Source organism: Bombus vancouverensis, chromosome 13 (assembly GCF_051014615.1).
Source record: "Bombus vancouverensis nearcticus chromosome 13, iyBomVanc1_principal, whole genome shotgun sequence".
In the NCBI taxonomy this organism is placed as follows: domain Eukaryota; kingdom Metazoa; phylum Arthropoda; class Insecta; order Hymenoptera; family Apidae; genus Bombus; species Bombus vancouverensis.
In genome coordinates this window covers 7,297,314-7,314,527 of record NC_134923.1, presented here as the reverse complement: position 1 = coordinate 7,314,527, position 17,214 = coordinate 7,297,314, and the positions used below count along the sequence as shown (strand labels likewise).

Genomic DNA, 17,214 nt, shown 5'->3' with positions numbered 1-17,214 from the left:
AGCTGGGTCAAAGGTGGCCGATAGTGGCCAGGTCGTACGGTTGCGTGGCTCACGATGCGCCATTGCTGCGAGGTAACCGGTGTTGTAGCCTGTCGTGGCTCACGATGTTTCGTGCATTCGGATAATATAGAGGAGTCGTGGGTCACGGTTCTTAACTATGGCGGAATTGCTACGATCACGGCGGTAGGTTGTAACTGGCCAGGGTAATCCACGGTTAGGCTGTTCACATGGACCACAGATGAATTAAGGGTGGGTCGTATGGTGACGTAGATCACGGTGTTACGTTGTAACTGGACGTTTACACAAATCAAAATCTAGGATAACGTAGGGTTGTTCGAGGCGAAGGGACATTTGAGTGTAATTAAGTAGTTTGTCATGTAAATCGATAAATTTCGCTATGACCAACTTTCAAGCTATCATGTACGTTTGAAAACGAACTATTTGAATTATTAGTGACGCGATAAGCTCGATGTATATTGAGTACTTACATTGACAGCTCATCTTGCTAATTTATATAGCTCTACCATCATTTGATATTGTTTTTAAATATCATTTTCTTGCTGGAAATAAAGTACACGATATATTCTCAATTTTCTCTTCAACAAATTTGATTATTTTCCCTAAAGTTCAAGATTGGATTTAAAAACGTTAAATTTTAGGTGACTAAAATAATCACATGTTACGATAAGTTTCTATAGATACAATCTGAACTACTCACACTGCGGTATCATGTGCAATTGTATTTGCTATTGAACGCAATTAATTAAAACGATATCAACATCGTGTTTGTCACGGTGGAAATTGTTCGAAAGCTGTTCGATTTGTTGTTCGACACCGATTTGCCATCGAAATAATTGCAATCAATCTCGATTTTCAATTCGTGTCAGTCTTATCCCCCGCAGGAAGAACCAGTAAATGATGTAAAAGTATCGTCTCTTGAATTTGGTTTAACCATTCGAGCCGCTTAACGATTTCGCGTCCATCATTGTCATCGAGGACATTTGCTTAGCGCTAGCATTAGACGGCTAATAAAACGAGGAAAGAAGTGGCTCGAAGGAAGGCAGGTTGAAAGATCGTCGCGAGCAGAGTGTGATCCATCAAAATCAAAAAAGTGCTGCCACGACGAAGACGCGTTTTACTCTCTCGCGGCACTCCACAGGTACTTCGTTATTTTTTGAGATCACCCGTTGCTTTTTTTCTTTGTTCGCGTCTGGCGATAAAGTTTGCTTCATTAACTTTGTATATATAAATTCTTTTAGAGAACGTTAAGAAGAGACATCGAGAGACGCAGGAAATGAAGAGAAATACGAACAAACGAAGGAAGAGACGCTGATAATGAAAAAAGGAGCGAAGGACACAAAAGACGGATTTTGCAAGTTTACGATCGTTGAAAATGTCCTAACATACCCTGTTTGCGCAAACACGCCTCTCAGCTTTCCTTGAATACATATCTGACGAAGAGGAGCAGGTTACGCGCTAAGATTAATACCTAAATAGCATTTTCCGCGGCGACATATACGAAACGTAAAGAGATTAGGATCGTTCGTCTCACACAATACAGCGTTCCCGTTTTTACCATTTTTCTGCTAGTAAGTTAATAGTAGGCTGACAATAGAACGCTTTAAACGTATAACTTGATCGCGGCGAATAGTTACAATAGCAGAAAGATTATTAGAATCTCGTCTTTTTATTTCGCCCTTAATTGCATTTTATGCGCACACAGGCGGGCCTTCAGCTTTTGCGCGAGGCAGTTCGCGGAAAGCGATGAATGAGCAGATTTATGATAACATCGGTAGTCCGCTTATTTCTTTCGCAGTCGTTAAATGAGCCATTCGTCAAAGGACGCGAAAGGATTCAAAGACAGCTGTTGGTTATTTCGCTGGAAACTCGAGCAAAACCATTTAGAAAAAAACCGACCGATATTGTGAGTTCTGATCTTCCACCGCGAACACGAACCACTGTCAAACTTATTACTTCTCTCAACGAGATAACGACAAAGCGAAAAATATTTGAGGCGCGTACACTGAGCGATCCTCGTTCCCTGTTCACAGCGAACCGTAAAAATTTTCGTCCAACGACGACGATGAAACTTATTCTGAAGAACGACGCGTACTCTTGAGAAACGAATTGCAGAACGCGACATGGACAGAGAACGCCGGGATTATTTCGTTGCACGTTAGAAAGAGCGTTTCGCGAACATGAGTATTGCTCGAACGACAAAGCGTTCCTCATTAAATTACTTCTCTATTTGCGGAATGTCGTTCTCAAATATTAATTACGCTATTCGGCCGTTGAAAGTTCTCGACAAAGGACGGCCTAGTAATCGGAGAGACGTTTTAGCAAATGAAACCGAGGGGTTTGGGCGAGAGAGTGGAGAAAACTGACAGTTAAAGCGGCGACGAGTTCGCTGTCTCGATTAGTACCAGCCATTATAAACGGGACATCCGGGAACGTTGAAAGGAAGAAAGAGAAGCGCGGGCGACGGGAGTACCGGTGAAAATCAGTTTAAGCCGGCGAAGAGAATGCGAGGGCCGCGCCGCGCGAAGAGAGGACAGAATAATGGATGGTAGGCCCGTAGTGTCACGTGCAGCATGCCGAAACCGCGCCGTCCACACACTCTCCATGGTGTTAATCAAACGGCGTATGAGGTAACCTGCTGGAAAGGCATTTACGTTGCTGGAAGCTGACTCGTTGAAAAGCCAGCGTTTGCAAAGGAACATGTATAGAAGGTACTTTGCTTAACTCGTTTTGCTATTTCGGCTTCCTGTGAATGAGCCTCGTTCGTTCGTTTGGTTGGTAATGATATTCTGTAGCGCTAGAAATAGTCGAGACTGAAAATTCCTATGATATGATTTTTCTATCGATATAAAAATATCGAAAATCTTTCAAAGTCCTGTTTATATTTTCGTCGTACTACTACGAGTACATGAGCATCTTCTCTATCGTCTCGCATCGAAACGATTCGATAGATAACACGTTTCAATATCCACGAACAGAGATTGAGTCAGCACTTAAGGGAAAAAATGCCATTCAGGATCAGCCACGCATCCATTCCCTTTTCTCGGTGGCTCATTCATCATTACAGTACATCTTGTTCGCATTTCACAGTGAAAGCGTCTTTGTGCTAGCTTTCCACGATACCTGATCGATATTTTTCAATAAATCCACGCATTGCATCGCATCAGCCACGTTTCAGACGACTCACGTTTCAATCATGTTCTGGACACTGATGTCTCGACTGTAAAGGATGCTACAGCTTCGACAGCGAGTTTCGGCACACGTGGCACATTGTATTTCCTTCAACAGACCGTCCATCAAAGCGTTAAGAGACGGCATACGTGCGGCGAACACGATGGGAATCATTTTCCATACACGAGAGAACAGTCTACTAGTAGCGAGGCGAGAGAGCTCCCGATTCTGTAATTCGGAGGCCCGATCATCTGTAATCCTCGACCATCGTTCTCCCGAATTCGAGACTCGATTATCACACGCGAGATATTATGCTAGTCTCTGCTGACAGGTCTCCGTTGGCACTCAATCAAACCGCGAAACGGATTGATGGAGTTCTCGTTGCCCGACCATTCCGCGTCCCTACCCCTCTATTACGGCCAATATGGCACGCGGTTTAAAGATACCCCGATGGAATTCCATTATCGATTCGATCAACCTAGACGGTTGTAAGGCCGATTATCGAATCGTTGTGTCTGCACAATTAGAAACGTGCATTGATATTTGCATCGATTGGATCCATGTCCATTAAGGCACTCTCATTTCCTTCGACGAACTACATGCTTTACGTGCTTGTAAAGTTTGCCATCACCTTTACGAGACATTCTCTGTTTAATGTATGTCGTGTTTCACCCATCATTTTCGTGATTTTCAAATTGCAGAGTATTCGTGCGAATTTTATTATCGAGGCAGTTGTATCTCGATAAAACTTTTTACGCCATCCAGCGAATTTATTCCAACCTAGAAGAGACGTGATCGTGAGTCTGAAAACGTGTTTGTTGGCTCCGACCGCCTGTAAAAAGGCAGCCGAACGAACAAGACGAATGTATAAATAAAAACACAAGGAGAAGAATAAGCGCAGGTGGAAGAGTTAGGAGTTCCCGGAGCGACACGACGAATACGCCGACGTCGTCGATGAGAGACCAATCGACGATGAAACGCGAACGCCGAGACGCGACGTCTCAGAAAATTTCCACGGCACCGGTTTCCCGTTTATCTCCACGAGTGGCATTTTATCAGGATATTTTGTAGAAAACGGCGCAGAAAGAGGTAAAAAGAAGGACTCGTACACAAGGCGGACTCTTTTGCTCCATTTTCTATGCGCCATAGTCGAGATAAAGCCAAGAATACGATTACTTAGGTTCCATAGAAAAAAGAGAAAATTTTGTTCTCAGCCATGACTCTAATTTGAAAACATCATTTTATTCGTCTCTTGAGTGTGGAACGCGATTCGTAGACAGTTCAGAGAAAGAACTTATTGCTTTTACCACCCGTGCACCCGTGGCTCCGTATTTTCCCTGAAATTAATGGTCGATGTAGCTTCGAGCGTAACTCGTGTATAGCCGCGCCAACCGGGCAATTACCTCGAAGTAACCCGCGTAACGCTTCTAATTAATTAGCCCAGCCCGTTCTCGCGAGAAGGAATATACTTCCGCGTTTCAGAGATTATTTTGTTCATGAGTGCTATCGGCTACGGAGGAAGCGCACTCGGCAAAGATTCCTCCACAGAGCAGCGCAAAATTAAGGAACCGAGACAAAGAAAGTTCAAAGCTTTCCACTAGTTTTACTATCGAGGATGAATATTATTTTCGGGAATATTTCGTGCTCGTGAGTAGCTTATATCCATCGGTACTTTAGAGTGCGCGAGCTATTTCGAAATTAACATTAAACCACTCGTAACAACGGATAGAAACCCGAGAACGTATGATTAAATGAACTCGTAAATTCAGCAATGAAATATTGAAAGCATCGCACAGCTGTTTCTTTACAAAGTATTTACAGTGAGTATTTACAGTATTTTGGCATATATCGTGGAATAAAAGAAGCAACGTTTCACGTAAAATCATTGTTCCGTCGTGATTATGAACGAGACCGTAGCGAACACATCGTATCGCTAGAGAGGGATATAATTTTCATTTGTTTTGTTTTACGTGGAAAATAAGTGCATACTTGTTAACTGACGTAAATGGTGAAATTCTGCTCTGTCTGCACGAGCAACTCTCGTCGGCTGTTTAGCTGTTCTTGGGGTTCCCCTTTGTTCCCGACTAATAACCACTCGTACCAAAATAATTTTCGAAACTCGATACTGCGGATTGAGAACTACCGGCTTCCGGAACAATTCCAATCATGGCTACTTCTAATGACCTGATTATTGTTTCACGTGTATTGGTTTTTAATCACAACGGGCTGGGATGCATCTCTGGGTTTATCCAGAAATAATCCAGCAACGTAGGACAGGCATCGATTCGTCGTTTATTTTCCGCTTGCCTTTCCAGAAATAATCCTTAACTCTGACTGAGCTTTTCGCGCGAAACATCGAACCGATGTACTGTTTGTACGATTGCCAGATGAAAAGCGCATCGCTGAAAGAAAATGCGGTTATGCCCAAGTTTGTTCGTTATCGATCAACGAATTGGACCAGCATATAAGTCTAGCTTTCGCGTTGTATTTGTCGTGGTAAAATAAACATTGTTGCGTTTCAAATTGTTTTAGTTGCTGGAATGATTCGTTGTAGCGTTCCTCATGATACGTCAATATTTGCTCGATTGTCGGATGAAGTATGGATCAAACACTTAATGCTTGATAAACGTTCGACTAACCGTTCCTGCAACGTTCCGCTATTGGAGTATTTTAGCTGAAAGTAAAACAATTTCAGCTGCAATTTTTACCATCTCCAATTTATTGCCGTACTTTGTTCTCTTGTTTCGGATGATATCGTCATTGGTGGAGATTACGAAGCTATTTCTATCGAAATCATTAAAAATACCGGAGAAAGAATTATGCGTCGATAACTAGATTGGTCACAACATCCATCGTGCGCATTATCGGGATGGCGGAACCGAACGATCCCAGATAACAGCGGCGTAGAGCGATTATAAAAATCCGTAGCCGCTTTATCGAGACCGCGTGGATGGATCGTGGAGTCGTTTCGGGCAGGAATCGCGGCGATCTGACCCCATTGTCGCGCGATAATGAAGCCGCGACGAGTACTCGCTTATCGGTGGGAGCGGTCAGGTTATCTGGCCAACGCCGAAGCGCGGCTTCGACGACCCCGCGATCGCTATTTCCGCGAGCCGTCCCAATGTAGCAACCCAGTCGGACCAGACCTAATTTGTTACACGACCGCTCAGCTCCACCTACCACTTAATCGGTCTCTGACGACCGAGACAGCTGTCGCGAATTAATTTGCCTTGCAGGTGTCAGACGCAGGTCTGCCATCGCGTTGTCGAGCTAATCTCGACGATTCAACGACTTCCGGCATAGGCTGTAAATTACATTCGCTTTATTTTCTCTGGAATCTTTTTAGCTTTCGAGAAAAATTCAGAGGGATTTGTACCAGCGGTGGTCAGACTGTGTCTCGTAAATCCTATACGACCTTTCCATACAATTGCTTTCTATAAATTTAACGCGTATTATATAAATACATCATAAAATATATCATATTCATGTCATATAAATATATCATAACCTTTATCGACGAATTCCAAAGACTTCTAAAGACGAAGCAGTGAAATAGTTCAATAGCTTATCGTTATATCAAGGTTAGAAGATATATTAGAATATATTATAGAAGTTCATTGCACAAATCAGGAACGCAAGGGAAGGATTCCATAATTGCCAAAATAAGTGCCGTCATTGTACCATAAGTATTTCCTCAACATGGTTAAATCGTAGATGTATTGTAGGAAATCGTAGGCGAAGAAAAATTAGCGTGTGATAGAATATAAAGCAAATGACAGTCCTAATTTACAAAACTTGATAATAAGAATTCATCAAAAACTAATAACAGCCGATATTTTTTAGTGCGCGAGGAATTTGCGACACGAGCTCTATTTCGAAGTTAAGTTTGTTTTATATAACAGGGAATAGTTTGATCCGGAGAGGAGTAACCCGAGAAATCGGATATGACGATAGAAGGTCCCGCCGGTGCTCGAAGAGTAATCAGTCGATGCTCGTACACCGCTAAACGTTTCACGAACAATATCTGAACTGTTAATAATCGAACAATGAGCCAAAGAGCTACAGGCAATCATGGAGGGTCGTTAATTTCAAACTGAGCGCGATACTCTAACGAGCTCGTCAAGATCGCTTTGTTAAAGCATAACTTATATTCGTTAGAAGTTGAGTAATTAATATTATATAGTATCGGGAACAATGGCTCGTTGAAAGTTCGAAATTCCTGTCACTTTGATATTGTTTGTCGGCTTGCATACCAATCACCGGAAACTGTGTCATCCGTATCGCTATATTCTGCCACGTTTTCTCTGCATATTCAACGGATAATTATTATAATTGATGTTGCCCGAGAGCTTTTCCATCGTGTGCCACCTCAAAGGTATTTGAATTGTGACTTGCCTTTGATTAAATTGCTTTTATTTTAATTGGCTGCTCCCGAAACATAATTTCCTAATTCAGATCATTGGTATTGTTCTTTCGTATAGAAAATAACGATTGCACATTAAAAGGTGTTGGACTCGTTGAAATTCGGCAAATAGCTTGTTTGGAAGGGCGATACGCGCGTAAATTTCGACCTTGGCAAGCTGAGATTCGGGTGGGATGGTAATGCTTGTGGTCGTGGAGGAATGCACCGAGAAACCCTTAGAACGCCGTTTACAACGATCTCGTGCAATTACCATCGCGTTGGCCCCTGCTCTCTCGAGGAGATCAGTCGACTGACAGGCGTTTCGCTTTGGTAATTCGCCCGAACCGTTTCGTATGCCAAAGAATGTCATTAAAGGCGTTGCTAAAGGCTTCGAGCCAGCGTTAACATCCTGGGAATTTTCTTGACCAGCCTCTACGATAAAGGCATTTCCCATTGGAGAACGGGAAAAAAGTATTAAAAGCTTCCGTCGTTAACGTTCGTCAGTAACGACGCGCTCTCAAACAAACCGGAAATCCCTTTGAGCTCCGCGGACCTTTTACATCGCGTATCTTTGTTTCGAACGAAAGGCGAATATCGTCGACTGTCAATATTAATTCGGGGCCGCTCTCGGTCCGTTGCACTTCGGCGATATAACACAGGAAGTGCACAATGTAAACTCATATTTCGTAACGCACGATGCAACGTACATAAATCTTTGCCATCCGTAGATAAATTATACGCTAATGCATCGGAATAGTCGGACGTCTTACGGCCGGACGTCTCTTTGGCCGAGTACCAAAAGTGCGCTGCACTTTCGAGTGGCCGGCAAATACCGCGTTACCAACCGCAATTCAAATGTCACCAGGCAATTCTTCGACCGATGCCAGCAATTGGATTAATTAATTACAGTTCCGCGTCTCACTCTCATCATGCGAGACACACGAGAGAACATCTTTCTCTTGAAAGTATCGAAAACGCATCTTTGACCGATGGTTTGAGTTTCTTAGTATTTTGTATATACACAGGTTCACGAAAGTGTACCAAGACTTGTGAAAACGTTTCTAGCATTTATACGAAACATTTGGACACTTCATTGGCACTCTTACGAGACTATGATTATATTGGAAAAGTTATATCGTAAAGTTATATCGACAGATTTATATGTTGTTAAATATCGCGTAGTTTCTATGTACATTCTCAGATCGCCTTCAGATTCCAGCGATGTAATCGTGACAGTCGTGTCTCATTATAGCGCTAATGAAATTTGAAGGCGTTTTATACGATACATACAATGTGGACGTAAATGTTTGCCATAGAAAATGTTCACGGACTTTCGTGAGCCAGTATGTCTCTCGGTGAAATTTCACGAATTCTCTTCCACTAACTTTATCAACACTACACGTCGTTGTTTCGACTCGAGACAATTTCCATAGGTCGGAACAAAATAAATGCAGACTCGTGTCCAAATATTGACAGAAGTCAATTATTTGCACGAAGGGGAGCAGCTTCCCATAACTTATTCGTATTCGGCGCCTATTTGTCCAATTAGGAAAAGGAGTATTTATCGGGACGCGAAATTGCCAGACAGCTAAAAAACGTTAGACCACTCGGCGATTTTCTAATTGTTCTATGTACATTCACCTCGGCGAGCTTTTACGATTCTAGTTGAAACGAGCGAAGAATCTGTAGTTTATGAATCGTTTGGCTATCGAAATTCAACCTAGTATAAAAATATTTAATTAGCTGTTTCGTTTTTGACTGGAAATACGACCGTTATCTCGACTCCGGTATCAACGCGATTCGGTAAAATAAGCAAATTCTCTCTGTTGTTCGCGGAATTCGAGCCGAGCAATTTTCGCGCTGCCGATCGTTTCTGCTTGAACCGGATCATTTAACGATGTAATCAGGGACAATTAATTACTTGAAGGATTTTCAACTATCGGGTAATTCGTTTTGTAAATTTGACGAGGATGCTATCGATAGACGCGATGAAATACTCGTTTCCTTCTCTAATTGCCATTGCTTCTGCGAATTTCGGCCAATCATTGTCATTTCAAGCATACACGTTACGTAACGATATATTGCGTTCTCTCTACATTTTCCCTTCTTTCGCCCCTTCGTGGATATATGAAAAGATTTATCAAAATAGACAAAATGTCGAATTCCTAATTTTTCACAGAAACTGTATGGATTTAAGACGACGCATTTTTTGTTGATTTGAGTGGTTTCGCGTAAAATATATCGATAGAAAGCTTGTCGCCCTTCTTGTACTTTATATTTTTCAATATACGTATCTTTCATTTCGATCTTTTTAGTACACGCCTTATGTCGTTGTCATAGCAGGTAAACAAACAGATAAACAATAATTGCAATTTCATATTATTTCATCGTATTCGGTGTGGTAACGTTGGCATGCTGGAAAGGGGAACGAATGGTTTAGGAGAAGAGAAGCGTGAAAGAAGTTGGCGCATTCCCATACACTCGCCGAGACTACGACAAAGTTTGAAGACAAATAGCGTTTGTCACGCGTGTAAAGTGTGATTACGTGCTCCCGATCGGCTGAACGGGGGCCGTGTGATCCGCGAACAAGTAAAATGTAAAACAATTTCCGACACTTTGATGCATGTGCGTACACTTTCCTCGTGAATATCATCGGATGTTACGTTTTCCTTTGAGACGGCTCGATTATGTTCCTCTCTCCGCTGGCTGTGTAAATATTTAAGATCTTCTTTATTCGAATTTTCGTTCATATCTTACATCCGCGTGAATTTCAACGACACGTTCTACAGTTACATTGAACTGTTTCAAAATTAGGGAAAAGTCAGGCGATTCAAGTTTGGTGTTTCTTTTTCTAAGTACGGTCGAACGTGGACAGCGGAACTTTTTTGATGCGATTTACATTTTCCCCGATGAGCCGCCGCGTCAAACGCATTTAGTCGCGGTGGTTTGCAAAGAAAAAAACACGGACGATGGAAAAACAAGTAAACGCAAAGAGATTTTAGCCTTATTCCGGCTGACGGGAACGCGCGGGAAATTCGAGCTCGAATTCGCAAACAAAGGGAAAACAAGTTATCCGGCAAATGGACGAGCGATCCGTTGATTGAAAATTTCCAGCCGCCTCCCTTTCGGTAGCTAGCCTCCGACCTCGCGGATATAAACGGATTAAGCTCTATCAAAGCAAAATACGTCGAGAAAACAGAGGAGAATCATTGGACCATAGGCGTGGCCGTGTTCGAGAACGAGTCCCGCGATGATTCCATACATGTCCGAGCTCCCGATCTTTTGATACTCGACACGACATTCGACGCGACACTCTGCAGGATCAAATCGGCGCAACAGTATCATCCTGTCCGAATACGATGACAGTTTACAACGTTTTGTAACTTTGTTGGTGTCGACTCGTTTCGCAACTGATTCTATTCCTAAATCCTTTTTAAAACAATCGACGAATGTGTTAATTCAACATGAAACTTTGCATTAGCCACGATTCTTTATGCTAACGAATAATTTTCACACAATGCCTATCTTTATTACGAAGCTTTGCATACGTAATGGGCACGAATTATTGAAAATAATTGGGTACAGGATGCGCTAATATTAAATTGTACATGATATTGAAATAATCCAATATTTGCGTCCAGATTGATTGGCGAGTCAGTCGTCGCAAAAGAAAAATTGCAAGCGCAAATAAAATGACACTTACCCTTAGAAGCAGGCAGAGAAGAGGGCGAGAAGCGCGAAGCGCGCCGCAGAGACGTCGCGATGCACACTAGCATAATTCCACTTTGACACTGGCAAGTCACTAGCACGCGCGATCACCAAGATCAATCGTCCCCGGATCGGCAGCACGACGAGCCATCGCCGTTACCGCTCTAGTAACGATTGGCCAGTTCGATCGGCATGATTGCTACGCGACAATCGCGCGCGATAACCCGGCCGGGTTTGCCGGATCGATTCAACGAGCCAGTCGAACGTCAGTCACGGTGCTGCTCCGAGCAGAAACACTCGATGGAAGAGCGTCAAGCATCGTCTACTTTCGCCAAACTATGCAGAGATTAAACGTTGGCGCGCCTTTGCCCACGATTTTCATCGTATCGCGCGATCCACAGCGATCTCTGTTGAATCTACCTTGGTACAGCCTTTCGTTTATCAGATTTCGGTCCACCGTGCGACTGGATTTCAGCCGAGCCAGTCGAAGGTCACGGATCTTCGACGCATCTGTTGGTCTTCGCTGCTTGAATTGGCAGAAGACTGCTTAACCCAGATATTTCCTTTTTCCCTTGGTCTTTCCGGTAGATTCGTCGAATTCCTGGGATGATTGCCGCGGATATGTCGTGGTTGTTCCCGGCATCCGCCTGTGGGATAAAGAATTTGGTGATTTTGGCAAACTACCGATCCTAACGATTAATTGCGCCAGAACGGAAAAATTGCTCGGCAGACTGGGTCACACGGGATGGATGTTCCTTGTGAACTTTTTGAGATGGGGATGTATATAGGCTCGTGAAAGTACTTGAACGTGTAACATAGAAAATGTTGATATTATACGCGTTACGATACATTTCGAAATATTATACGTTGACACTAGGACAAGACGCGTTAAATCGGTAAAGTTTGAAACAAATCTGTACATAGAGAATGTATTATAGAAATTGAGAGATATTTTCATCGCGAACAGATATTTAGCAGAGAATTAGTATATAGCATGAATAGCCATCCTAAGCATACAATGAGTGTTAAGTATTGTTCTACCGAATATTTAGGTTTATTAATATAATATTGTCCGTTTAAATAATTTTCTTTCAAACTTTATCGGTATAATCTTGATAGCGGAGTCTCATAACAGTGCAGCAGAAATTTCAAAATGTTTCGTGTAACATACACGTTATTGACAGGATTGATTAAAGTAATATGATTTTACTTATCGAGAGAGGGGAAAAGAGTGGTGGAGGAGCAGGGGTGGAAAATATTGAATGAAATTCGTTGTTTTCCATTGCGAGGTTCCCGAAATTGTTCCACGAAGGGAAAAATGCGGGAAGATAAATCGGCGACATGTACATGGCACAGAGGGGTGGGGAAAAATGGAGGTGATAGGGGCGGTTCGATCGGTTTAATCGTTAATTCGCGGCGTATCCGCTGTTCCTCCGAATTTTCGGCCACGGCGAACGAGTACCGTGTACATTGTTAATTGCCAGCGACCGCTAATTGAAGTTCGCGCGCGTGCGCCAACGCGTCGAGGGATTTCTGGCATCGAAGTTCGTAGATACGTTTGTCGGGAAAGAACGGTGAATTATTGAAACATTCCGTTGCTACGTTAATCAAAATCTCGTATATACGTAAATCGGAAGGATCAGCAGAACCTATCGTAATTCCGCTCTAAACATAGCCAATTTCTCGTTGAACGAGCAGCTACTTCATTGTACCACTAAAGTAGGCTAATGCATTTCTAAAGCCACAAGCGGTTTATTTTATTTGCCCTCGTTTCTTCGAGCATCGATCCATCGAGGAAGCGATCTCGTGCTGAGAATTCCATCGGTCCCACCATTATCTCGGCTTTTCGAATTTGCGCGGTAATCTCGCCAGATACGAGGACCATCCTGCCATCCCAGAAATGATTAGCAACGATCGTTAAGGTTCTCACGGTATTCATAAATCGGCGCGGTTTATCGCTGCGCCGCGTTCAGCTCACTTTGTTCAGCCTCTGGTATCCACCTCGTAACGGCAACTTAATGAAGCCGTAAAACGCTGGTGAAGTACGCAACCCCCCGCCCCGACTGCCACGGTTTTATGGTTTTGATCGCTGATCGTTTGAAGAGCGATGCTTCGACCGGTATCGCTTCAGAACTAGGAAACTGGAGACGTTGTAAGGGTCGTCCCAGAAGTTTAATGGTCCTTGGTGGGCTTTGCAAGCACCACGTTGTCGGATTTACCTGGACAAATGATTGACTTAGCCTGGTTTTCTTTTCTAATACGCGATAACAAAGCTTCCTCGTACTCCTAAGGTACCTAATATCCTTCTCTACGAAGAAAATTCGACTTCTAAGAGCTGATGTTAGAAGTAACTCGAAAGATATTGATTTTTCGAAAGGAATTTTCACACGCTATCGTAGACAGAAAAAGAAGATATCTAAGCTTCTTCCCGATATCTCTCACTATTCTCGGGATACATAACAAAGAAAGAGAAAATTCTGCGTCTTCTTCAAAGCATGATTTCGATCCCTAAAATCATCAATAAAAGATACGTATACGTTACAGATCACCTATTTCACTTGCATGCGAGATTCGTAATTTTTTCAAATTTCTGGCTTCTTTGTGAAATTCTTCTTTAGCGAGATCGAGATGGATCAGACACGAAGGCGAAACGAAATCGACGCTGTCCATCTTCGAGAACCGTGGAAGTAGGTGGTTCCCAAGGGTGCAAATCGAAGGAGGAACAGCGGGTGAGAGATATGTCGGAGGAATGCACGCGCGTGCACCGCGCACGGTCGATGCCCAGCCGTGTATGGCTGCGCATTAAAATGTGACAGAAGAGAATCAAAATTCAGGCTGCAGCGAAATACCGGTGGCCTGCTAGGGTTCTTTCGTTCGCAGAATTCAATCTTGTGACGTCAGAGTGATCGGTAGCGATCCTCGGCGATCATCACGATATCGGTAACAAAGATCGTCACTGCGTTTGCCATGCAAATAACGCGTATACATATTTATGCCGCGATGCCGTTGATATTCCTTTGATAGCGGTTCCATCGACTCGTCTCGTCTTTTTTCCAATTACGACCTCTTTATCTTATCCATTTCCAAGACTGATTCTGTAGGTCACGGATGTGCTTTCTAAATAGGGATTCACAGCAATTTTCTTCTCAGCTTCTTCCGACGCAGGTTTTGAATTAGTCGGCGAATTTGGCGGCGAAGTGCATAGCGTGTGTTTCTAGGGATAAAATCAGGATATCGTGTCGCTTGATTTGTCATGATGCGTCACTTGCACGCGAGAAAACCCGTGTGACGACTTTGATGGTCGAGCTCCGAAAACGAATGTATCCAAGTATCGATCGAAACGCTTATCTCGTGATCTCTTTTTACGAATTGCGGCTGAACGTCGGCGAAAAATCGCGTGGACGTTTGTCATAGGTGACGTCTCGCGCCCACGCGTTTCAAGCGACGAAAATCAGTTTCCTGGGCGAAGTCGATAATCGAACGACACTGCTCTCGCGGATGATCGTCGTTGATGATGCGAAGCTCGCGTTAAAACGTGAAACGAATCGCAGTGAGTACGGTGTTCCTCGCTCGGAACAACGCGTATTATGTCTGACGTCGACCATCGATTTTCTCTCGATTTCAACAATCGAGGCCTTGATACTGACGTGGGGTACAACGTTACGGAAGATGAAAAGTCGAAGTGTCTATAGCGAGTAGCTTGGCTGTGATTGTCATACTTTTATTCTTTATCCGTGTTCCTATTTCGCGAATTGCAGCCGAGTGCATTCTTCTTCTAGAAGCGAAAGCTTGGAATGAATAGTAATAGGAATAGAATTGCTACAATTGGAGCTTCCGCTACTCGTTAATGTTTCTGACACTTACGTTCGTTTCCTTGACGAAAACACGAGTCACCATGAATCACTTACTCCGAGGACGGCTCTTCATCAACTTCTCATCCTCCAATCACTCCACTTTACACAAAGTGCTGTTCATAATCAACGACGTAATTGCACCATACATTCACTTGTTTATCGATATAATATACATGAAAAAGGAGCACAGCTTCGTGATCGTCTAAACAATGTTATATTTTAGCGAAACAACATTCTTCTTTTTGAAAGGAATATCCTTCACATCGTAAATGGAAATATTTTTCGATCTTTACCAGAGATTGAAAGGAATAAAGAGACTCATCCGCGGAAATTTTTCCATAAATATAAAGTCTGCCGGGTATAGAGATATTTTGTTCGTGGCCGAGACGATTTAATTAGGCCGCGTGTACGTCGGTCTCGCAGCTGGCGAAGGGTTAACGCACGAAACTCACCCCTGGCTGCCGCGAGGGTTGCGCGTTTTCACGTAACACGGAGGACGGTGCGAGCCGAAACGACGCGTCCTCTCTCGTTTCGTCTCTGTCCCTCGGCACTCGAGATTGATACGGGCCGACGGATCACGAGATTAAAAGTCCTCGGCAAGAAAGTTGGACTCGTTGCGAACTACCCTCTACCCGACTGCCTTTATTAAACTTGCTCGCCCGTACTTCGGGAGGTAAACGAGGTTCAAACGTTTTTGAAACGTGACTACCGTAGCTTAAATTTAGATTGAACAAGCGGTTTCGCTTTGTCTTCGCACGACCAGAATCTTTCACTGGTCCACCGATCTCTTTCCACCCCTTTTCGACAATGTTCAGCGATCTTTGAATCGGTTTCTCTCACTGACTCGTTGATGGCTGGCTCTTTAATTAGCTTCCTATTAACGCAGACGAAGAAATATTTAGAGATAAATTTCCCTTGCAACTCGTTCAGCTTTTTTCAATAACGTTCACGTTTTACCGTTTGCACGAGTGTTTATGTAAAGAAAAACGAGAGAAAGATTGCAGGTATGAAGCGTCCCTAACAATTATTCTATCAAAAGAAAGCATAAAGTCAAAACTCCGGAAAAATGATCGCAACGTGCTCCGGTATTCCTACCTCGAACGATGCAACCACAAACTTGCCGAGATTTTCCGGTGAAGCATAGTGCAACCGCGAAAGATACTTCACCCTACGTTTCCCTACCGCAACACCAACAAACCCATCCAACCTCACACCCACGGTTCGTCATCAATCAATCAATCCTTCTCTTCACTACCTATCGCTACGAATTCTCTGTTTGCCCAGCCGCGTCGCCGAAATCCCCCTTCAAACCGATCAAACAACCCATCCACAAACACGGAACAATAACTGCGTACCGATAGTACTGGAGTCTTCGTGGTAGAATTTCTGGATCGGATGATCGATATTCTGAAAAGCGTAGATGGTAGCAGACAACGCTTGCAGTTGCCTTTTTGTGACTGACAGCCGCGTGTAATAGGAAGCGATCGTGGTTCAGAAGCGACGAGGCGCGGCGTTGGAAAAATTGCCACGGACCGGCACACAACGAGAGTGGAATTTCTCGTGGACGATTCTCCCGAACGATCCTAGGGACGGGACGACGTAGGGCGCGAGCAGGGACACGCACTTCGGCACACGCATTTATTTCCGTCGACGGAAACGTGACACCCGGTGGAAACGCTCGCCCAGCCACGGAACCGTCGTCGTTCTCATTGAAGAGTCGCCGGCGGACTGCGAGCCTCCGACTGGATGGGAGCGGTGGAGCCGGCGCGAGACGCGAGGGGCGGCGAGACACGGAGAGAGAGAAAGGGAGAAAGAGAGAGCGCACGTCGAGAGAGAGGGAAGAGGCTCGATTGAACGCTGGACGAGAAGCGGGGGCGGCGTGGGAGGGCGTTTGGATGAACAGAACGTCGACGATGGGTCCGAACCCGAGAGACGGAGAGAGTCGAGAACCGAGACGACGAAGGGACGGGATGAGTAGTGATGGGCATTCGATCCTCTGTGTCGCGAGTTTTCGAGCGATTTAGTCGTACAGAGGTTACAGTCGCTTCGAATTTAAGGGTG

General features: G+C 43.9%; 1 protein-coding gene across 1 annotated transcript in view; it reads right to left on the bottom strand.

The window, feature by feature from the left end:
* LOC117160299 (uncharacterized) overlaps positions 1 to 16,869 on the bottom strand; it is a 90,581-nt gene extending 73,712 nt beyond the window's left edge. Inside the window, exons 1-2 of the mRNA XM_033340974.2 lie at positions 16,509 to 16,869; positions 11,295 to 11,946 (exon numbers count right to left, since the gene is read on the bottom strand). Coding sequence (XP_033196865.1) covers positions 11,295 to 11,367 — 73 coding nt within the window. The 5' untranslated portion in view covers positions 11,368 to 11,946; positions 16,509 to 16,869. The remainder of the gene's footprint in view (positions 1 to 11,294; positions 11,947 to 16,508) is intronic.
* Positions 16,870 to 17,214: the final 345 nt, after the last annotated feature.